A 24,056-nucleotide genomic window follows, 5' to 3' on the forward strand; every position below is an offset into this window, starting at 1 on the left:
AAAAATTGACAACTAAATTATGGCACGTTAAAAAGGATTCCATTACTGTCTATACCATACACTGAAGTTCCCTTGCTAAGCAAGAACAGTGAGGGATTGCCTAAAAAGCTACTTGGGACGAAATAGCTGTATAAGAACCAGAAATCTAGCCTCAAGAATCACTAGAAAATGAGACATTCATATAGCAAATAAAATGGAAAATCTCCCTCACCACTCTAGAAACTAGCATCACATGGTAATCCACATGGAACAGAATGACAGAAATAGCAGATAAAACACTGGAGAAGAGGACAGTTGGTCCCCGAAACACGTATTTGTATACATTTCAAAATACTTTTAGCCAATAAAGGAAAATACCTTCAAAGTCAAATCTTTCACTTTAAATATTTGAACACGAAGCCAATTGCTAAATATTTGGCGCTACATTGACCATTTCTATCAGGCCATTCTCAATTTATCAAGAAATATAGCTTCTCACAGCACCAAAAATAAAGACGACAGGGTCTATGTCGAATGAGACAGTAGATGCAGTCGCAATCAGATTTACGTCTCGAAATCAAGTGTAGGACAAACCATCATCGTAAGTTTCATCATCGGCAGTACTAACATATTCGCCAAATTGCCGCATGACACAATTTCATTGACTTTTCATCTTCAAACCCTGATTGGAGCTGCGCAAAGTTTAGTACTATCGGACAACATCAATATCGATATTTGTATGTCTCCTGCTTACTCTTTTGTGGATGATAGGACATGCAATCCAATGAGTTCCGTATTATTATCATTGGACTTAATACTGCAACACAGATCCGAACATACGGGGGCGGTACTTAGTCTGCAAAAGGAAAACGAAACATTTTTGAAAAGTGGCGATTTATTTCTCAACATAGTCTCATCTTCGCTGGATACACTTGACCCAATGATACTCCAACTTTTTTAACCTGTCTGAAAAATATGTTTCCTCGAGGTCTAGAAAGTAGGCCTCCATGGCGGCGATAAAGTCTTCATTCGACTCAAGTTTTTGCCCGTCGAATGGCTTTTTAAAGTTTGGAAACAAAAAGTAATCACACGGGGCCAAATCGGGAGAATACGATAGATGGGGTAGCAGTTGGTAGTCCAATTCGGCGGAGGTGTGAGCAGGTGCATTGTCGGAGTGGAAGAGCACTTCATTAAATAAGGTTTTTTTCTGCAATTTGGCATCGAATCCGCAAAATAATTAAGCATAGTGAACTCCTGTGACCATTTTGCAGAAACTCCTTCGAATTACGCTTCAACAGCGTCAAACATTGCTCTGAAATGGGCTCACGGTTGCGCTTGTTATGGATATGACCCACAAAATGTTTTGAGATGCCTACTGCCGCAGCTATCTCACGCACCTTCAATCAGTGGTCTGTTAATATGAGATCCCGGATTTTTATCCTCCGTGGTAGCCTTTTTGGAGACACCTGGGCGTGGCTCATCAAAAACCAACGTGCGACCACATTGCAACTCGGAAACCATTTTTTTACGGTCACGATCGCATGAGCAGAGTCACCGCACACAGAATCCAAGCGCTCTTTGATTTCGCTGGGCGATTTTCTTCCATAAACATAAACCGAATCACCGATATTGCTCTTTCTCCATTTTTCTAAAATCCGCGGACTCACCCGCTTCTATATATGGGCAAAACAAAACTATGAGTCCGATTCAGCTGAAATTTGTACAGTGGGCGTCTACGAGAATGCGCTACACAATAGTGTTCTCTTTCGATAGTCCCGCCAACGGGCAGTAAGGCTAAGTACTTATCGAACCGCCCTGGGTTATGGACTAGGTCAAGAAATAAGATGACCACCTTGTAAACTTGTTGAATGAAATTGTATAAGTGAGGATAGTGATCATTACAATTTGAGAAGCTAAAATTTTATTACTTTATAGCCATACAACTAGCCATATTGTTTAAAGCGCCAGGAAACTAATATAAGATAAGATATGGCTGCTGATCAGAAATTAGCTCTCATTCAAGGCTATCTTAAAAATTCTAAGAGTGGTGGTCATAGGGGGAAAATTCGGGCCCAACTCGTGCGGGAACCTACTCCTATTCCGAGATACCAAGAAAATTCCGGTCTAAAGCTGATTTTATTGATACAAGAATGAAATGTTGATGTAAAATTATTATAGAATTTAATTTGTACATGAAACAAAATATGATTCTAATGCAAATCCTCAAGTTGGGAAGTGGGATCCATATGCATTTCCTTCGCAAAGATCCGGTTCTGGCTAAAAGCCAGATAATAAATACTAAAGCTAAACCGTTCTTTGGCGACTTCCAAGAAATCTTTAATTATAGGCTAATTTAGGATTTCGTGAACTCCATCGCTAGATTCCTCTTTGTCGCCCATAGGAGTCATCAGATTGAGGCACCGTAGCACTAATTGTGCTCCACTTTGTACAGTGACCCCTTTTACCTACCTCAGTCCTGCATTAAATAATATATCGTTAACAGCTTTTTCTCAATCACGTCATACATACTCTACTATATTTACTCGGCATAAAATCCCATCTCGACTGAAGATTGATCAATATCCAATATTATCCTCAATACTCAAATCAATCTGCACCGCAAATGGCCAATATATAAACGTATTGATCAATTTAAGCTTGCGATATTTACAACGTAGCGTTACCACGAAGGTCACGCCACGGTCTATCCAGCTAAGCTTACAGTAGAGCTACAGTTATGAAATGCAATTTAGTAATTTCTACAAAATTACTCCGTGCATAAAATTAAGTAAAAATATTTAAACTTTCCGAATTCCCGTAGTTAGTATAACTAATAAGTTGTCCAAATAGTTTCGAGTTTGTGCATAAAATTCTAACACACTATTTGGGGCTGAGAAATATGTGAAAACCTGTTCCAAAAAGGTTGACTCCTGGAAAAATCAGTTCAAATACGTGGTTGCCTTGAATGCATCATTGATGCGTCGCCATGATGACGAATCTTGGTTTTATGAGTGCGACATGGAGATGAGCAAGGAATAGAAAGTAAGCAGTGAACAACGGAAGAAAAATGATCAAAAAGCCAATTTCAAATCTGGGTTATGCTGATAGTTTTTTTGTGATATTTCAAATGTTTTTTATTATTAATTAGTGCTTCAAGGCCAAGCGGTAAATGCTGCCTCTTAAGTGGACGTTCTTAAGGGGTTTAGGCGTCGCGTGCATTTTATATGATGGTTCAGGAAGTGTAACGTTAGTAACTGCCGTGTAGGCATAATTTCACCGTCCTCTTCGAACACGGATTGTTTTCGCGACTGCATTCAGAGCCCCATTGTAACTGGCCCCAACAGGGGCCCAACCGCAAATAACCGGAGCGAGAACACATACCCGAAGAATTCTCTCAGAAGGACTTCACGGCGCCCTCCGATGAGGCTTCGTGACAAGAGCGACCTCAGATTAGTCCCAGTTCGAATTCGAGTCTGATCACTCTCAATTTACATTTTGTATTATCAAATTTTTCTAATAAAGGTAGAGGGATATTGCATCAAGACAATGAACCAACTTTCTGGCCGATAATTCGTTCCCCACACTGGATTATCCATCCTAACCTCCAGTTACTGTTTCTTACTCCCGCAGTACGAAAAAGTTCATGTAGAGACGACTCTGGAATAACGTGGATGCAACAAACCATGAAAGGAAAAAGCAGATGAATGCTTCATATCTAAACATTTCCAGGGAGGTATTATATTTAATTAGTTCTTTGAAGGGAATAGGATTGATATACAATGAATTTTATAAAATAATTTTTTTCTGATCTCAGTTTCGTTAGATCCATCTTAACAGCACAAGGACATGCATTCTCGGTGATAATCCAAACACTTTATTTTTTTATTTTTTATTTTTTAAGGTCTTGACATTTTTTTCCAAAATTAATGGAGATGTGGAATTTTAACCATTTGAATATCTAATTCGCTCCGCCCGATCTGTTGAACTTTAAATCGATTTCGCACACTTCACGTTTACAAAGTCGGTGATGGCTGTAGTTTAAAATCTACTGCACCGATCCTTTTGAAAATTGGTATAGACTCTGCCTGGGTAATTCACGCGATAACGCTATCGAGTTTTCTAAGTTTGTTGTTATTTTTTATTTTATAGTAGCAAATATGATGATTTTTAAGCGAAAATCGCTTTTTGTTAATTTTCTAGTGTCACCAAAAATCGAAAAATCATTACAAAAAAACTGAACTGGACAGCCTTATCTGGGGAAACTCATATACCAATAGACTCAATTTGGTTTTTTTTGATGATCGAGTCATGAGTTAGAACCGTCACCGCAAAACGACTTTTTTGGAGACATCTCGGTAGATTTGCTGCCAACGGCTTAAATTTTAATATCTTTCACTGAAATTTTATTTTTTATTTATTTATTTTTATTTGCATTTAATATGCATTGTCCGTATTTTGTAAAAATGTCTTTTTTCCACCATACAGGCCGTCCCCCCTTTAAATTCGCAAAATTTTAATACTATGAGTGGACAGAGTTCAAATGAGTACGAGACCCCGATTTTTTATGTCTATGCATTAATGATTCGCACGTATCCTATCATATCGCTCTATTCAAAATCGCGAAATGCGATCCTAATAACAGGATTGAGATCATCTGTGTACGCGACGCAATCTACGACTGGTGTGAGCCCCACAAACAATTCATTCATCATCATAGATAACTGTGGACTACTCAGTCAACATTCACGCTCGTTAACAACTTCCAGCAACTGTTTTTCTACCAAAGAAGTAGCTCTTCCAAAGAATTGTTTCCTGATAGCCACCTTGACGGAGTTTGAACAATATACCAGATTGGCTTTCATAGAATCTTTGAAAACGACAAAAATTCCAAAGACATTTGCGGGAGTAACGAGCAGCAAAGTGTTTAGTATGCACCAAACCATCATCGATAGACCTACCAATCCAGAAGCCGACCACTTCAAATTTTACCTCAAAAGGACCCTAAGGCGCCGTAAATAGTTACAAAGCATAGAGGAAATATCAGAACATTTATTAAAGACGACATTTTCTGTTAACACAAAGAATATGTGCCACCTTCAAAAAATCTTTTGCGAGTTACAAGAACCGAAATTCACGTTTGAACAGTCCATTGTTATTTATTGGAGAATTGGATCAAAACGTGCGAAAAACAACGCGACAATTTGCAAAAGAGGACTTATTGATCCTCTTTTGAAAATTTGATAGTAAGATGATAGGATCCGATAGAATTCCGAAATGGAAATGACTGGAAAGCGTGACCAATGTTTTTTCTCAAAACCCGAAATGAGCTGCTCTCTTATCAAGTTATAAACCGAATGGCTCTAAATTTGGAGAAAAAGGCAAACAGAGACGAACTGAAAAAAATACCAACAAACTTAGTCCGACAGGTCATTCAACCAAACTTGATGTCGACTGATGCCGGAACAGCGCCAGACTCGCCTCAATACCAACAGCAAGTTGAAGTTTCCCAAAACAAAGTTCACTGTATTACATACTATAGGAGAACAACAGTTGGAAATTGACCACCTACTCGTAACCTCCTTCGTTAAAAACTAATCTGGTTGCTGTCCCATATCATGCAAATTTTTAAACGCATTCTTAACAACCGTATTTGCTGAATCGTTCAAATAACCGTGAATCGAGCCGGATTTCTCAAGAACTGCGGAACCACTGACGAAATATACGCTGCGCGGTGACGCAGTTTTGTATCTAGAGGAGACATTTGATCGTATGCCACACGAACTCATTTGGTATGCTCTACAATACCTAGTGCCAGAAAAACTCATGCGCTGGATTAAAATGCCTACTTGGATCCCAAAAATAAATTTGGAAGTGTGGTAGGTATATCAAAGTCGCTTCGTGTTCCCGTCGGTGTTAATCAAGGAATCGCCCTCTCACCGGTCCTCTTTGTTCCTGTTATGGACACTGTTACACGGGGTATCCAACCTCCATCACCCTAGATATTGCTTCAAGCAGATTATGTTTCCCTAGCATAATCACAGCGAAACTGATCTCGACCAACTTGTGAAAAAATGGAATGGTCGCCTCATGCACCACGGTCTCTGATTGAATCTGAATAAAACTGAATTTTTGTCGACCAATTCCCATGAAATAGGAACTATCACTGTCAATGGCAGTGACCTACCCAGAATTGATCGATTTAAATACCTCGGGTCAATGCTATCAGCCAATGGAGAACTGTATTATGAAATTGCTTCACGCATTAGCGCCACATGGAAGAAGTGGCATTCCATTCCGATCCTTTGTGATCGACATATCAACGAACGACTCAAATCCAAAATTTGTCCTCTTTTGTTCTGAGTGTTAGCCGACTATAAAATACAATGAACGGCGTCTCGCGGTAATGCAAACAAAATTGTTGTTTTGGTTGCCTTAATTACATCCGAAATGAAGATATCCGCGATCGATATAAGGTTGCATAAATCATGGAAAAATTGCGAGGAAAGCACCTTTGACGTCATGCCGCTAACGAGAATTCACTTAACAAAGTTGGTCTGAATATCGAAGTTGATGGTAAACAATCAAAAGGCCGGCCGAAACAGCGTTGGCTTGATACCATGGATGGTGATTTGAAAGCCTCGCGACTGCATCCGGATCATGGAAATGAAAGAACAAAATGGCGCAATCAATCACGACGAGCCGACCCGTTGTGAACGTGACGAAGGCTAAAGAAAAAGCAAAGGAAGATACAATCGCGAACGGAAAATTTGACCGGCGGTCAGGTGCTGAAACGTGGAACTTAGAATAAGGCAACCCATAGTACATATGCCCCATTAAGAAGATGGCAAACATATGAACTAAGAAATCAATTTCATTTCTTTTTACTAGATGTAGAGATATGATACTGCAAGGATAAATCAAATATAAACGAGACTTTTTGTGTTGTTCATCTATAATTGAAGAAAGCAACTAATTAGCAAACGAGGAATGAATAAAAAGGATTCCTTTGCCGGTACAGACCAATTGAACAGTAGCGTTTAAGACATCGAGGCAAGAGATTGAGTTGATTACTATACAATGCACCATCATTGAATTTCTTACTAATCCCGTAAAACCAGATGAAAAGACTGACTAACACCGCTCGGATATTAAAGAAAGACTATTTGCTTCCCATAAAGAATTCAAATTGGGGCTTAATCGTCGTCATCAGATCAGCATTGCGGAGTAGAACACTCACAAAATTCGTGATATGCTTGGGAGCGACCGACCCCTGAAAGCTTCCAGAATTGCAACATTTGTGAAGATAAACTATAGGAAACGACAGACAATAATTACTAGAACCTAGGATCCGGTAAATTGTACCCAAAGTGTTTCACCCTTTGACAATAGATATGTATCTATTGGGGGTTTTCAGCGAGGGTTACAGAAAAATTGTTAACGATTGATTCGAAGCAAGTAGTATGTAATGACGGTAGGAGAATAAGGAAGCCCCCAAGAAAGCAAGGACTCAATTGTTAGCTGTAGTAGCGTTTTGATTTCGTGCAACTTATTATTATAGACTTTGGAGTAAGGTAAAGGTCGGATGTCCTTTTCCTTACCATAATGGTCCGTTCCATACTGGAAGCCTAACTTCCAGAAAATTTGAGGAAATGAGATAAACTTCATTCGAATATTCTCCCTAAAGTCCTCACTATTACTCTTAAAAATTTACTATGAATACAACTATTTCAACACGATTGGACAGTGAATGCCTCTGATCCCTGATGTAACCCTTTTCATTTTATGATGCGATGATTAACATCCCCCCATTCACTGGGGCAAATGCATTCCTAAGGAGCATAAATTAGGAATGTCCAGATAGCTGAGTGGTTAGAGCATAAGGCTATCATACAAAAGGTCACGGTTCAAATATCGCTGGTGATGTAATCCTGCAGTGTGCAGTTACGGTCTTGAATGAAGGGCTCTAACACATTTCAAGCCAATTGGATTGTTGCGAATTATTATTATTATACATTAGGAAATTTATAAAATTACGTTTTCTTTACATAAAGTTTGGTTTATATTTGATCCACCCCTGCATAATTTTTCTTCCCCCATGTAAAAGTTTGATTAACGGTTACGTGCTGTAACTCTTTTGGCCTCCTATTCAGGCCTTATCGGGGCAGAGGAAATTCGAACAATCCTCTTTTTTCATTAAATTTTTCAGTGAAACTCTACTCTAGTTTCACACATGCTGCGCAGATTATAAGCCTACAACAATGGGACAAGCACAAATCCTATTGCAAACATCCATGACGTAAGCAGGATTCAGACCCAAGGCGCAACATCGAGATATCGGCACTCAACCAACTCGGTAATCACACCTCCAGCAAAATGAATGGTTAATAGCTAAATTTGTTTCCTACTTTCGACAGAGCAATCGGTACCATCACCGCCTCATTTCTGAGAGCATAAATCGGATTAACTGATCAGCAACTCCACCAACAACTTAGAATCGATTACTACATCACCAGATCGCATATCTTCGTCCTCGATTGACCCATCCAGAGAGCTGAGACTGAATATTTAATGGATCGGTTTACCTATCGAAATTAACTTTGTTAGGTTTCCAGCGAAGGACTCAATTTTCCAGGATTTGGATTGGAAGTAATACTGACCAATATTCAGCCTAACACTTTAAACATCCCTACTCAGTCTAATCATACATAAAAAGGGTAAGTCAAAATATGTTATTGGATTCTACTATTTTTTATTTAAAATTTGACACGTGATCTGAACCGCGAGACTGGCTTTCTAGAAAATGTTGACCTATATTTTTTAGTTTGCTATAATATTTATTTATAGTTTTTGCGTTCACGCCAACTATCTATATATAAATATATGGACACTCAAAATTTTGCAGAGGAAATGCGTACTAACCTCTGAATGAATAATTTTTCTCTTTCTGAATATTGTTCAATTCTATTTTGCCTTATCAGCGATATTTGTTTTGGAAAGCATTGGCTTTTTAAAGTGTTACATACCTTCCGGTGCTCGAATAGACGTAATCGTAAAACTAACCGGCTTTGCTTTAACAGCAAAAACAATTATCAACCATACATAAATAAACAACTGATTAACTCTCGATTAGCTCTCTTATGTAAAGATTTGCCATATCGTTTGACTCGATAATCATAGGAGATAAAATCACCTAACCATTTTAAACACTGCAATAAAAACTCATTGACTCCAACCTGAACTCAATTTTGTGGTGCACACATTATATGACTAAATGCGCAATAATTTCAATTTCATTTCCAAATTGCCATAGCACAATAAATTCACACATTCACCCAGTAACGTTATTCATAATAACTACAATTTGGCCACAAGTACTTTAAGGAACACACTTAACGCACTCAATTAATCAACATTGAAACAGACCTATAAAATGCCGACTAAAATGCTATGGATACGAGCCGCACTACGTATTCAGTGGCACTGTTCAACTAAAACTGGCGTCCACTCAGCAAGTCACCCGACCGTCCATGAAATAACTCTTTTGATGTAGCGCTATTATGTATATCGACAATTTCATAATATTCGCCGCCGCTCAAGAGTAAAAGTGAAAGTCTAACTGAGCGCTAAGACAATGTGGTAATAGATCAGGAAATTCTCAGAGATCTGGTTGCAGATCTGTGCCCGTTTGCTCTGAACTAGTTACAGATAAGTAAGACGTTTAAGAGTTATGCCTAGCCATCGCTAGGAAATCATTCTTCCCGACCCTTGTCCCAATGAAAGTGATCAGGAAGCAATCGTTGAATTTATGCAACCAGACACTGGAAATACATGTTTGTGGAGTACGCTTTTCAATACTGCAAAATGATAAGAGAAGATAGCAACTGGGGGCCTTATTTGCAACGGGCACTGCAATAGAATGTGCACACATAACCCGCAATTAACACCATTCACTATATTAAGTTACCACGGACGGTAATGAGGTAATAGATTTTTTTTCTTCAGTTGAACCACATAAATTTGCCGTATATGTTTCTTGATAATCCATAGTTACCTAGGTATAAGTGGCTGCTCTGTAATCTACTTAACACAATATCCTCAATCAACGGAGCAAACAGAAGTTGGGGCTGACTACCGCGTAGAGCACACACAAAACGAAGACTGATCTTACGATTGGCAGTAGCTGTTACAATCACTTGTTGGGTCTGTCCTTGAATTGCATTCGCTATTACGGCATCGCTTATCGAAATTTTGAGTAGGTTCCATTGGTAATGCACTCAAGCTTAATTGTGATATGTAGTACTCACTTTTCGTTGATACTCCTTCCCCAACATTTTTTTCGACACCCATTTTTGGCGCTCCTCTCCTCCACAGCGGTTCTGAACTGCATCCACTTCTCCAACTTTTGTGTTTTTCTTGTTTTTCTTCTTTTCTGCAAGATACATTGACGGTTAGCACAAGTTATGGTAAACTTAGTGACAGTAATATATGTAATTACCTCTTTTTGTCTCCTGACAGCTCTTCTAGGGGCAGTAGTAGTTGTTTTCTATAGCATACAACTGTACGACGGGTGACTCCTTGCCCTACCGAAAATGTCACTAGATCATATTGTGTGGCAATTTCTTCACATACCTTATGAATTAAAAATCGACGGTAATTGTTCACAGGGGGAAAGAGTAGAACACTATTTAGATAAAAACAAACGGAAAACAAATCAATTAGAACTCAAAAAATTAAAGAATAATATATGGATTGTTAGCAGGGAAACATATACGTTATATAATTTGAATAGACCGGGGATAAGTATTATGTGGATTAAAGTATTTCTAACAAATACAACATTGACTTACTAGAAAGCATGCATAAAGGATAAATTATTAAGGAGGAAACCACATTAGGAGATTGTCAAAATCGATCTTTTTATTGCATAGATCCTTAGCTTAGCATTCCCAGAATACGCTGCGAGCATTTCAAAAGCAAAATTCGTATTCCTTTAGATTTTATTACCGTGGAACCGATTATCGAGTACAGGTTCAGGTTCGAACGCCCAGGAGGTAGTCACTTTATCTCCCTACCCTACTTACCTACCCCCAGCTGATATTCAGCCCCTTTTTTTAAATTCGATAATTTTTTCACCAAAAAATTTCAATTAATGAAACAGTTCCATTTTGATGAGCATTTATCCCGCAGCAAATGGCACGAGTGGTATACATATTTTAAGGATCAACGAGTTGATCATTCGAAATCTCTGACAAGCAAAAATTACCGTCAAAATCGCGCATGACATCATCAAGGATCAACCAAACAAACCAAGCCATAAATTTATCGTATTCAGAGAATTTTTGCCTCTGAAAGGACTATTCAAAGTTTGATCCACACAAATTGTCTGATGAAACAATGCGCAATATTTGACACCAGAAGGACGTCATTAAAATTATTTGAGTGGACATTTGTCCCATTAGAACCTAGCACGTAATATATGCATATATTATGTGAGAATATTCACTTTCTCGTGATATTGACATTCAAAACCTTGATTTGCACAGAAACGACAACTTTGACTTATTACAACTTTGTTAGTAATAGTGCGATTTCCACCAAACTTGGTAAAATCATGCTCTATGTTATAGCCTATATTATTGCTTCATGATTCTAGGATGAACTTAAAAAAGGTTTTGTAATCATCACCTTTCCAACAAATGTCAAAACTAAAACTAAGCTTCGAAAAATACTAGTCGAGATCTTTCATTTGATACCGCACATGGCTATATTTGGTGAAAAAAATTATACTCCCCTTTTGCATGTATAGGGACCCCCCTAAAAACGACGTAGAATAACGTAACTCACGGTATGCGTGAGCGTCCACAATTTACACCGAAGTTGGTATCAATCGCTATAATCGTTGGCGAGAAAAATGCGTGTGATAGACAGTCAGACAAGCATACAATAAGTCGATTTTAAGAAGGTTTTGTTTTATACAAAACCTTAAACAGGAACCGAAACTTTGTGTATAGTATTGTGATTGATTGTAATCTTGATCGCTAAAGGCGCATTACACAGACACATTCGTTCTACTTAGATGATTAATGCTGCGTTTTATTTTGAGGTACTAATTTTTTTTTTACTAAAAGTAGAAATTTAATATTCGAAAAAATTCATTTCACATGGAGTGTGAGTCAACACCTTATTTGCCCTGTGAGATCTCTCATACTTTTTGTAGGAGGCGACTAAAAGGGATAAACATTTGCGGGTCAGCAACCTGAAAATTTTGAAACTTTATTGCTACCGAAACGTCAATAACACCTCGGATAGGGATTGATCTCACGGCAACGGTCTTTGGTTATCGACAACGGACTATGATTGTTTTCTAGAATATGGGCACACTCCTCGACAATGGTAGCGAGGGTCCTCGAAATGGTAATTCTAGGGGTAAAAGCTGGAGATTCTGGGCCTAAACGAAGCAAGATGGTGGGATTCTGGAGAATACTTCTCTCCCTCTTGCGACAATGTGCTTTTGTACTTTGGAAAGTTAAGTGGTAGCAAACGCGAATTCGACGTCGGATTGTTTCTGTCGTTTATCGCATAAGGCCATAAGGTCAGTTGGGCTTCAATTGACGGATGCCGTACGAGCAATCAGATTGACCACTTCGCGATCAGCAATAGATTTAGGAGCTTTCTGCTCGACCTTGAAAAGGATCACCAATTGATGCCCCTGAAGTAGCTGCAGAGCTGCTGCTTCCACTCCTACGAAAATCGTGGGAATCGAAGACCTTTTTCAGAGAGTGGAAGCCAAGATCCTAAGGAAGGGCACCCGTTTCGAGTATGTGTAATAATTGGAGGGGCACCTGCGTGCTCCCTGCCCTACATCAAAACACATCTCGAAAAGTTGATCGAAAGAGAGCAGGCTGGCTTCCGCTCTGGATCCGATCGCACTGACCATATCATCACCCTACGGACCATTTCATACTCATTTCTACGATTTTGAGAAAGCTTTCGACAGTATGAACAAGGAGTGTATCTACGCATTAGGGCGATTTCGGAGAAGCTAATAGGTATTATCAGAGCAATATATAATGGCGCAAAATGACACATACTGCACAGAGGTAAAATCACGGAGGATTTTGAGATCCAAAACGGGATCCGCCAGGGTTGCATTTTGTCACCGATATTATTTCTTTTTGTTACCGGTGAAGGTCTTGTCCGGAGGACATGGAGGAATTCTTCAAACATCTGAACTACGCTAATGACATCTGCTCCCTGTTTGCTAAAGATAAACACTAACAAGACCAAGGTTCTCAGTCTGACGGATCATCGCACTCTTCTTATCTGCATTAATGAGCAGAGCATCGAAAGCGTTGATCAATTTGTATATCTAGGAAGCGTGGTTTCTACCGATGCGTCGGAACGAAACTGGTGGTGGATCGATTAACATTATCTATTGATCAATCTTCGTACTACCATACACTAGAAAAGTCTGCTGGAAGCAAGGAAGTATTCGTTGTCGGATAGATGGTAACGACGATCTACAAAGTGCGAAGGCCGCCTATGGGTTATTTTTTGCCCCGACCACCAATTTTCTTTCTATGGCCCTAATGTTATGCCGTCCACTGTTCTAAAACATTAGAGATTATAAAGTTTACATACTTCTTCCTGAGTATTTTTTCAGTTCGTCAAACTCATCAGAATTGGATGTTTTATAACTGGAAATACCCAAATGATCCCTATTGGAATAGTTTTGACGACACAAGACAAGAAGTTCTTATATCTGCGAATCGATCCAACACTAGAAGAAAGCACTTAAGTCTGCATGGCAACTTATGAATTGTCAGCAGTTTGTGTAACAGTCTAACTAGCTGGCACACCTTGCGAACTCCTAGCCAGAAGGGAATACATTTATAGCTTAGCGTGCGTTGGGCATTCTGAGCAACGCACCCCTTCATATGTTTAAAGCTAAGCGTGCGTTGAGTATTCTGAGCTACACATTCGGTGGATCAAGTCCAGCTTCAGCGCAACACTGGGGAATGGGGTCCCTTCTCTTTCATCGATATCTATTCTCTACCAAATAACGACAAATATTTCAACTAACCCAATTCTGGATCTAAAATGAATCTCCTCCTTCATCCTCCTCTCTCGGCGGACCTGACAGCAACTTCATGTGTTCGTCATTGAGCAAAAGTGTCCAAAAGTCATGGGGGTTTAGTAAGAGTTCGCATCCGAGTCTTAAGAAAAGCTTCAACAAACTTGCCTATGTTGACCTTTCCAATGTTTCAGATACACTCCACACGTTAGAATACTGGGAATAGTTCTTACTTGCCCCGGAAAGCATACTGATGGTCACTGGCTCCTAAACATTTCTGCCTGTGATACTGACTAGAACTGTGATGCAAACACCAGGTCGGAAACAGTTTTCTCACGACCGGAGTTTCAGGACCTACTTAGCTGTCATGAAAGTAGGGCAGAGGTATCCCTTGAATGAGGTCGCATTTTGTTAAACATCTCCTAAAAAGGCTCTACACTTCTTTACTTCATACTTCTTAGAACCCATGGCCTGGAAAATTTTCACCCAGGGCATAATTTTCAATGCTACCCCCTAATTTTATAAAAGTCTCTCTATTCTGGCCCTCCGTGAAAACTTCAGGCCCAGAGGATTACCTCCTTGCCCCCAAACCTTGTCGATAGGCCTGCTCCAAAAAATCTTTTCGGTTTTTCTTGTTCTTGTTTATCGAGCTATTCGATTTTTTTCTACAACTGAACACCAATTTGTGATTTCTAAAGTTAACAAATGTATTACACGTATCTTAACATATGAGTAATTTTTTCATCGTTTGCTACGTATTTTTTTCCAAAAAACAGTTCAAGTATCTTATTTCGAGAATGCTAATGCACTAGAAGATTAATATCATAATTTTCGGGTCCAAAGACCTAACGAATGAGGCAGAGAAAAGGGGTGATTCCCCCGGTACCTGAGTTTCCGTGAAACCTCGAATAGGGACTTTATTGAAATAAAAGAATACTAGTTGGGATCGCATAATTTTCATTCCGGAACCGGATTATCTCTCTACGGCCCTATATTTAGGTATGAGATTAACAAGGGCTCCGGGGATCAATACCAGACTAGAGGCATTAGGCAATCAAGGCTACTGGATTTGAAGACCATATGTTCCAGGACTTTCAGAAGCAGGTAATATCGAAAAGAAACGTCTAAAAGTGGTATAAACTTTTCAAAGATTGACGAGAACTGGTTAGAGACCATCGACCTCAACTGACGATGCCCATGTCAAGGAAATAAAAAATTTGGTGCTCGCAAATCATCGATTAACAATTATAGACCTTGTTGATGATGTCGACATTTCAAAAGGATCGAAAAATAAATTTGAACAAAAATTTTAGCCTGAGACGCGTAAAATTTCGATTGGTGCCGAAATTGCCGAATTTTTTCAAACAAGATCGACGGATTCTCTCCAAACATTCAAGCGATACCAATTCGCCTGAATTAGCTCCGTGTGACTTCAGGCTGTTGCCTATACTCAAAAGACCGCTTCGGAGAACGTTTTGAGTAGATTGAAGAGATCCAACGTGAATTGACGCGCGCTCTGAAGCCTACGCCTGGAAGTGACTACCCGGCATGCATCGAAGACTGGAAAAAACCTTTTAAAGGGAACGAAATCCATTTTGACGAATAAATATAAAATTTCTGAGAAAAATTTAAATTAGGCTTATTTCTTGTGCAGCAATATAGGATGATTTTTTTTTCTCATGATGTCAATATCGTCAGCATAGGCCAGTAGCTGGGTGGACTTAAAGAGGATCGTACCTCTTGCATTTACCTCAGCATCACGGATCACTTTCTCGAGGGCCAAGTTAAAGAGGACGCATGATAGGGCATCCCCTTGTCGTAGACCGTTGTTGATGTCGAATGGTCTTGAGAGTGATCCTGCTGCTTTTATCTGGCCTCGTACAACAGTTTTTCATCACTTGCCGCAGAGAGAAAATCTGATCTGTTGCTGATTTGCCTGGAGTGAACCCTCTTTGGTATGGGCCAATGATGTTCTGGGCGTATGCGGCTATCCGGCCTAGCAAGATAGCGGCGAATATCTTATAGATGGTACTCAGCAACGTGATACCTCTATAATTTCTGCAGAGAGAGACATACAAACTGCCTTCATCCAGACCGAGCAGGTGGCGCGAGATCTTGCGCTGCACATCAATAAAGGCAAGACAAAATATATGGTGGCAACGTCAGCACCGAAGACGAATCAACCAACAATATCAAACCGCACTGGTCAAACAATAAGAACAGGAGAATACAACTTTGAGACCGTTGACAATTTCTCCTATCTAGGGTCGAAAATCACAACCGATAACAGCTACGATGATGAAATCCGCGCACGGTTGTTGTCAGCCAACAGAGCCTATTTCAGCTTACAAAGACTGTTCCGCTCGAAACGTCTCACCATAGGGTCAAAGCTCTTACTGTACAAGACTATGATCTTGCCAGTCCTCATGTATTCCTCGGAAACTTGGATTCATAGCAAGAAAAATTGCGAACTCTTGGCCGCGTTCGAGAGAAGAATCCTCCGAAGAATTTTTGGTCCCCTATATGAGGATGGACGATTCCGTAGCCTACACAATGACGAAATCTATAAGCGATACCATGACCGTCAGGTTGTGGATAAAATCCGGCTCAATAGGTTACGGTGGACGGGTCACTTAATTCGTATGGATGAGGATGATCTCACCCGGAAAGTCTATAAGGGCAATATCTATGGTAGAAAAAGAAGACGAAACAGACCCTGCCTAAGATGGAGCGATAGCGTAGGTCAGGACGCCAAGCAGCTTTTAGGGATATGGAATTGGTGGACCTCGGCGCAAAACCGGGATGTCTGGAGTTCCTTATTAAGGCAGGCCTAGACCGGATACCGGTTGTTGCGCCGTTGATGATGATGAATATAGGATGATCCACTTGGACCTTTTTTAGAGTAAGGTTTTTTGACAGATCACTCACACACAGACTCGTGTCAAATTGTCATGCCACGTTTATTCAAATTATCATGGAAAGACGAATATCAACTATACTATGAAAATCAGGTTCCATTAAATGTTTTCCGTCTTCTTAGAGGTATTTATGGTGCAGATAATTGCATTTATGGCTCAATGGATGATGAATATCCTGAAAAGTATACAGCGTGAGAAACAATGAACTGTTTGAGAAATCATTTTAGTGGGCACTTGCTTTAACGTTTTGGCTTGATATATTGGCCACCTAGATGGCGCCTCGTGACACTACTCCTTTAGACCATTTTCTTTAGAGTTATGTGAATCCTCTGGTCTTCAGTAATAATAATAATAATAATAATAATAATAATAATCGTTGGCACAACAATCCATATTGGATCAGGGCTTTGAAGTGTGTTAGAGCACTTCATTCAAGACCGTAACGGTACACTAGGAGGCAATGTGGTCAGCTTTGCGCTCGCCCGAGATTATTACCCTGATTTGACTCAGGTACTCATTCGCAGCTGAGTCGACTGGTGTCCGACGTCAAATCACGATACAAATTCCACTGCCACCAGTGAGATTTGAACCGCGACCTTCCGTACGACAGCCTAGTGCTCTAACCGCTCAGCTATCCGGACACTCCTTCCTCCTAATAAGCAAGCTTCAATTGACATTTCGAAAGTCAGTATTGCTCATGTTGTTTCTGAGATATCAAACGCAATGCTCGAAGGCATAGTCCCTCATTGGACCATCAGGATGAACTATTTAAAATGCAGGTCCAGGCAACAATTAACTGAACTAAATTTTAAAAAGTAAATACCATAGATTGTTCTGCTCAACCGTAATGAAATGTTCACCATAAATTTCGATTTCCTGTTTTTTATTTGAATTAAAAAAGTGTATAAATATATATTTTACGACTAGAGCAAAAAGACTAGTTTCGAAACCCTATTCTCTTAGCGGTTCATTCATAAAGTAGAGATCAGGTCGCAGGCATACATATTATTTGCCAAGAACCCCAATAATAAAATTGATGGACCACTTTATAATACACTACACACCACATAGTCTCCTTCTTTGTTAGTCCAAAGCATACAGAACCAGCAATACAATGTATCCATCCATTCACATCCATCTTTTTTGGATGATCAGAATGAATCCACTTTTTATTATCAATCATATTGAATGCAGCAAAATTAGCACTTCGTATGTGATAACACATTTTTTAATTGCCTATAGACATACGAGGCGCCAGCTCATTTTCATTGTGTTCGTTTAGAAGAGTATCTACTCGCTACCAATTGCAAAGCCTCTCATTAATCTTACACCATCTATGGAAAATCCGCCCAAATTTATTACCTCGTATACTTTACTTAATTTCCAATGGACGAACCCATATTAATGAAAAAGTAATCGCTTATCTGCATTGAAACATGCATCCTTCATGATCACACTCGTTAACTACTTTTTGAGTGCATTCAATCGAAAAGTGAATATGGTAATCTCCGCATAAGATACAAATCTTCAACAAAATGTCGATTATAATCAATCAACCAAATGGACGCATTGTTAGCTTAAACTAGTTTGGTTTTCCAATCAGTTATGTGTATCTCATATATTTCGAATATATACTTTTATATAACGCAGCGAACATGTAACTCAATTTCAGATATCACAAAAAGTGTTATGAAATAATAGGCAAACTCTCCTACATTTAAATTGGATTAATATATACAAATTCCGATGACAAAATGTTAATCTAATTCAAAATTTGCAGATATATTGCATGCATTTGTGATCCAAAATAATTTATGCATATGCAAATTTCTCAAAACGATCTATCAATAAATCTACCAATTTCAGATTTTTGCGTATTTTCCCGATCGAATTCAAATTTCAACATTTCATTTTTAAATATAATAAAGAATTTTTAGTTGATCCCAACACACACTTTAAAGTTTTTTCTTTTCCTATGTTTTTCTTTAGTACGCGAAAAATCTTTATTTTCAGTTAATCGCGTTAGTGATGTCATAAAGAATGGGCGAAAATGGTTCAAAGTACCCAAAAGATACATCCGAGAATCTCATTATACAAAGCCAAAGGCGTGACCGGCAAGATAATAACAGAAAATCGATTACTAAATCTGACGCTGTACGATTGGGAAGACACCGTATAGGCCTGCTGAAGATTCATAGAGGTAACTGAACTTTACAGAATAGGAAGATGCGAATTGAGGTGGTTAGACGCTAAAGATCTCACCTCAGCGTCGAGCACGAACTCAGGCACGAGGGTATATGTTGTAAGCATAGCATAATAATGCTTCTAGCTAATTGGGCGATAGCAGATGAAAAAATTAGAGAACTAATATGGCTCCCGTTAGCACATGAAATGTTTAGCTATAGATTGATTCGAAACAGAATAATATTTCGAGTAAATCTTGCACTTTCCGCAAGTCTTTAATGCAACGTGAATCGTCAAACCGTTTCCTCCGGAGTACAGGTTAGTAGCGATAAATATGCCTTCGATAGTACCACGCTTCTAGATTTCAAAAACGCCCTTTTATAAAGACTACAAACTTGTTGTTTATGGGTTAAAACCGCAGAGGGAAGTCAATCATAAAAACTTTATTTAATTTCATAATTTACCTATTTTTATTACATAAAGTTGACGAGAAACTATCCAACTTTGTATCAACTCTTTTTCTTAATTCGCATGTCAAAATTAATTTTTTAAATTCAATTATTATTTCCAAAATCACGGCCCACTCCGCCACGGAGAACACCGGTGGTGGCAACTGTCACTCGAATTAACAACATTCGAAATAAATAATAAATAATAAATTTCGAATGTTGTTAACTCCGCTGCGCCACAAATATATCGTGACATGAATCGTGATTTAATAATTTCAAAATTTAATAAATGATATTTACCATTCACAAACAAATTGGCTCTAATATAATAATGTGTATGCTGTTTCCATTTCACTACTACTATGACTACTATATATTTCAGTTTTCTCACCATCGCAAATAGTACCAACACCCTTGAACAAATCAGAACCCTAATTGGAGCCCAAGTTCGCAATGCCGAACGTAACTATTATAATAATAATCGTTGGTGAAACAATACAATTGTATCAGGACCTTGAAGTGTATTAGAGCTTTTCATTCAAGATCGTAACGGTACACTACAGGATACCTTATAGGAAGCAATGTGGTCAGCATTGCGCTCGCCCAAGATTATTACTCTGATTTGACTCAGGTACTTATTCACAATTAAGACGGCTGGTGTCTGACGTTAAATTACGATACAAACCCCACTGCCACCAGTGAGATTTGAACCTTCCGTACGACAGCCTTGTGATCTGACCACTGGGCTATCCGGCCCTGCTATCAGGTCAGTGTAAAAACACCGACCATTTTCATATCTGCGCTTGTATCTAAATTTTTCAATTCTTTGATTAATTCATTAGATATACGTATATTAAGTAAGAGTGGGTGATGATACCATTACCCGCATTCAATAAATGTTACAAACGTTAAGCTAGGTAGGAAGAACCTTAGCCCCTTGAGGCTTTGATGAAAAAATGTTAATGGATGCCAATTTTTGATTTTGCAGCTATATCAATCAACCACGATAATTTGCAGAAAAAATGTTGAGGCCGTGTTTTTCACATGTAATAAGAAGGGATATACATATGAGCAGCGGCCAAGTACATTTAAAAAGGGACTTTTGTCAAGAAGTTGCCCAGACAATTTTAAGAGTTGCAAAATGTTGAAACCCTTGCATTGAATCATTGGAAAAGTGACTAAAGAGACTGAAAAACTAATTGTGACCTGATTTTCAAGGAGCTAGCTTAGCCGTGCATCAAGGACGAACTAAGCCTGGATGTAAAAAAAGAAAAACTGTCAGCGGAAACCGCAGCCTGAATGCTAAATCGCAGCTGCATTTGTTCCCCTGCGGGACTGTCATTAGAAATTACTTTGCGAGACCGGTTAACAATTACCCGGCGTTAGAATGGACGCCACATGATTTAATCACGCACTTATCGGGCTGGATGAATAAATAATTCGGCTTGTCTCTGATTTGCTCCTACAAGAGGACCTTTTTGGGGAAAGGCAGCATCTACAGCGATGTCTGAGGCATCGACGAATGCGGCTAAAGGTACATTTTGCTGAGGGAATGCCAAAAGTGTAGCTTTCACCAGCTGTTGATAGGTGATCTCAAATGCCTGACCAATTATGTGATCATTGACTACGACTGTAGAAGATTTACATCCCTAGGGACCTTCTCAGAACCTTATCTGTGTTCGGAAGCGGAAAGTTCCAAATCGTTTGCATTTTCACTAGGTACAGTTGGACGCCTTTGAGTGGGCGAGGAGTCTCACTTGCGACTGCATTTCTCAATGTTGAACACTAGACAGACCCAAGGGGACCTTGTAAAGTTCACTTGAGATGCTCTAAATGCTCGAACTCAGAGAAAGAGCATCATCCAAATAAACGAGACAAAAGTGGAGGTTTTGCAACGGAGAGTGGATGAATCTCTGAAAAAGTCCAAAAATCATTCCAGTAAATTCAAAGAGTCCGAAAGGTGTGCATATTGCCGTTTTCGAAAGGTCTTCCCTGGGAGACGCATCAAATCCATTGCTGGAATTGAGAAAACAACTCAGATGATCACAATCAGCATAAGAGAAGCATTTGAAGAGAACTGTCCACTCATGATGACAAGGAAGGGTAAAACACCATGGTGGAACTTGGATTTGATAAAACAGGAAAACGACAAGAGTGCTCCTCAAACGAGCTCTAAAGTATAATTCAGCCGCTTGCTGGATTCGATACAAAGAGGCTCAAGAAGCCCTAAAGAAGAGCATAAGGTCGGCGAAACGATCATCATGGAGACTCTAAAGCAGATACTTACCAAAGAACGTTGCCAGCAGTTATCTACGTTTATAGCGCGAGGAGTACACAGAAAGCGATGAGGAAACGGCAAACCACTTGCTTGAAGTGCATTTCCCAGGCAACATCCAAAATCTCATATCGGGGCCGACAGACATATACAGCCCTCTACCGGAAGATTGGACAGTGGCATGCAAAGAAGTTTCATTAGAACGAGTGAAATGGGCATTTGACTCGTTCAATAGATACAAGTCTGCAGGACCGGATAGCATTATTCATGCTCTAATAATAGAGAGAAGGGAAACCCTAGGTTTACACTTTCGGAATATATACCGCGTTTGCCTAGTACACGTTTAGATTTCAACCAGCTGGCGTTCTCAAATCAGGGAAACCCACCTAGCCAGACGTAAAGAGATTCCCACCGATCAATCTAACTTGCGTTCTGCTGAAAGACTAGACAGACTAGATCGGTTCCCAAGGAGTACATATATCCCTAAGTGGCCACTTCGCTGTAGGCAACATGCCTACCAGAAAGGCAAATCCATGGAAAAAGCACTCCATGAGCTAACGGCAAAAATTAAAAAAGCAATGTACGGATGATCGTTCCCTTCACATGCCAAAGTGGAGAAGTCTACTGAGGCAAGGTGTTTTAGGGGTTATCCACAAGGAGGGGTTGTCTCTTCTCTTTTATGGCTCCTGGTAATGGACACCTTGCTGTGGCTCCTGGAGGGAACAAACGTCTTATCACAAGCATTTGCGGTACAGTATGGGATCACCCCAAAGCAACAGTGCATGTAATCCACACTTGGTGCCTCCATAATGGACTCACGGTGAACGCTAGGAAGATTGGACTAGTTATCTTCACTAGAAACGTCAGGTGGGGCAACTACACGCGACCCACATCAGCAGGGGGGAAAGCCAGCAGGTGCAAACAGACAAATATTTAGGAGTACATCTCGACTCTAAGTTAACGTGGAAGCCAATACCAAAAATCCTGCAGATTGCTCTGGTGATTTAGGACTACGATAGGTAAGACCTGGCGACTTTCACCAAAACGGATTCATTGGATGTATACGTAACGTACATAATAAAACGTATTTGGGTGTATGCATGCATCGTCTGGTGGCCGAGACTGAACTTTGCTAACAGCAGAAAGCTGCTGACGGAGGCTCGGTTGCCAAATATTACTGGAGCAATGAGTAGTACGCCGACCATCGCACTCGAAGCTATTCTAAATTTACCCTCAATCCATTTGGAGATGAAACGGAAAGCCACTAACCACACATATAGGCTTGATACTATTGGCGCATGGAAAGGCGACCAATCATACGGTCTGGAGATTTTATTGGCAAACATCAGGTGGAACATACTCCGTCGTAATCACCAAAAGAGAAGAATGGCCGATAAATGACTACGAATCTTTTGGGATTACAGACTTAATAATCTTCACCAACGTCACGGAAAACAGATCGCGCGAAGAGTTGTTCTCGGGAAATCCGATTATGGAACTGACTCGACCTCTTGGAAAAATGACGACCGTATTTCTGGCGGAGATATATGCTATTATATTGACAGTAGAAGAACGTTTGCGGCAAAAATGAAGAGGTCGCAAAATTTGAGTTTGTTCCGACAGTCGGGCAGCATTGTCAGCACTAAACAACAACGATACGTCGAGCCAGTTGGTGTCGAGTTATCGTCAGGTGCTGCTGAAACTTGGCCAACTGAACAAAACATTCCTGATGTGGGTGCCAGGGCACTGAAACATCGGTGGTAATAAGGAATCTGTCCGACTGGCTCGTCAGGGTTCTGAATCCACAATTGTGGGACTAGAACCAGCTTTTGGCATGCGGCCATCTCCTATCAAGTCTACTCTGAAGGGGGAAATGAATAGGATTCACGCAGCGGAATGGAGAAATTTGAACTTCTGCTGGGAGGCGGAAATCCTTGTGAAGAAATCCGGACCGGCATTTTTGTTGCGCCTTAAAAAGTGGGACACGAATACCCTAATAGGGCTTGCACTGCCCCTTAAACTACCACATGGAAAAAATTAGAGTGGTCGTCTCGGTCATATGTAACCAATGCGAGGAGGAAGAAAAGACGGCCCTGCATTCCGTATGCAGCTGGCCAGCCCCCTCAAACCTCAGACGAAGACACCTTGATAACGTTTTCTTCAACGAAGAGTCTGCG

At 39.8% G+C, this 24,056-nt stretch overlaps 1 protein-coding gene across 1 annotated transcript in view; it reads right to left on the reverse strand.

Annotated features, from left to right (window-relative positions):
• Nucleotides 1-24,056, reverse strand: part of LOC119647863 (R3H and coiled-coil domain-containing protein 1) — a 126,007-nt gene that overhangs the window by 90,638 nt on the left and 11,313 nt on the right. Inside the window, exons 2-4 of the mRNA XM_038049133.1 lie at nt 10,609-10,660; nt 10,475-10,559; nt 10,284-10,408 (exon numbers count right to left, since the gene is read on the reverse strand). Coding sequence (XP_037905061.1) covers nt 10,284-10,326 — 43 coding nt within the window. The 5' untranslated portion in view covers nt 10,327-10,408; nt 10,475-10,559; nt 10,609-10,660. The remainder of the gene's footprint in view (nt 1-10,283; nt 10,409-10,474; nt 10,560-10,608; nt 10,661-24,056) is intronic.

This window comes from Hermetia illucens, chromosome 2, assembly GCF_905115235.1.
Source record: "Hermetia illucens chromosome 2, iHerIll2.2.curated.20191125, whole genome shotgun sequence".
Classification (NCBI taxonomy): Eukaryota; Metazoa; Arthropoda; class Insecta; order Diptera; family Stratiomyidae; genus Hermetia; species Hermetia illucens.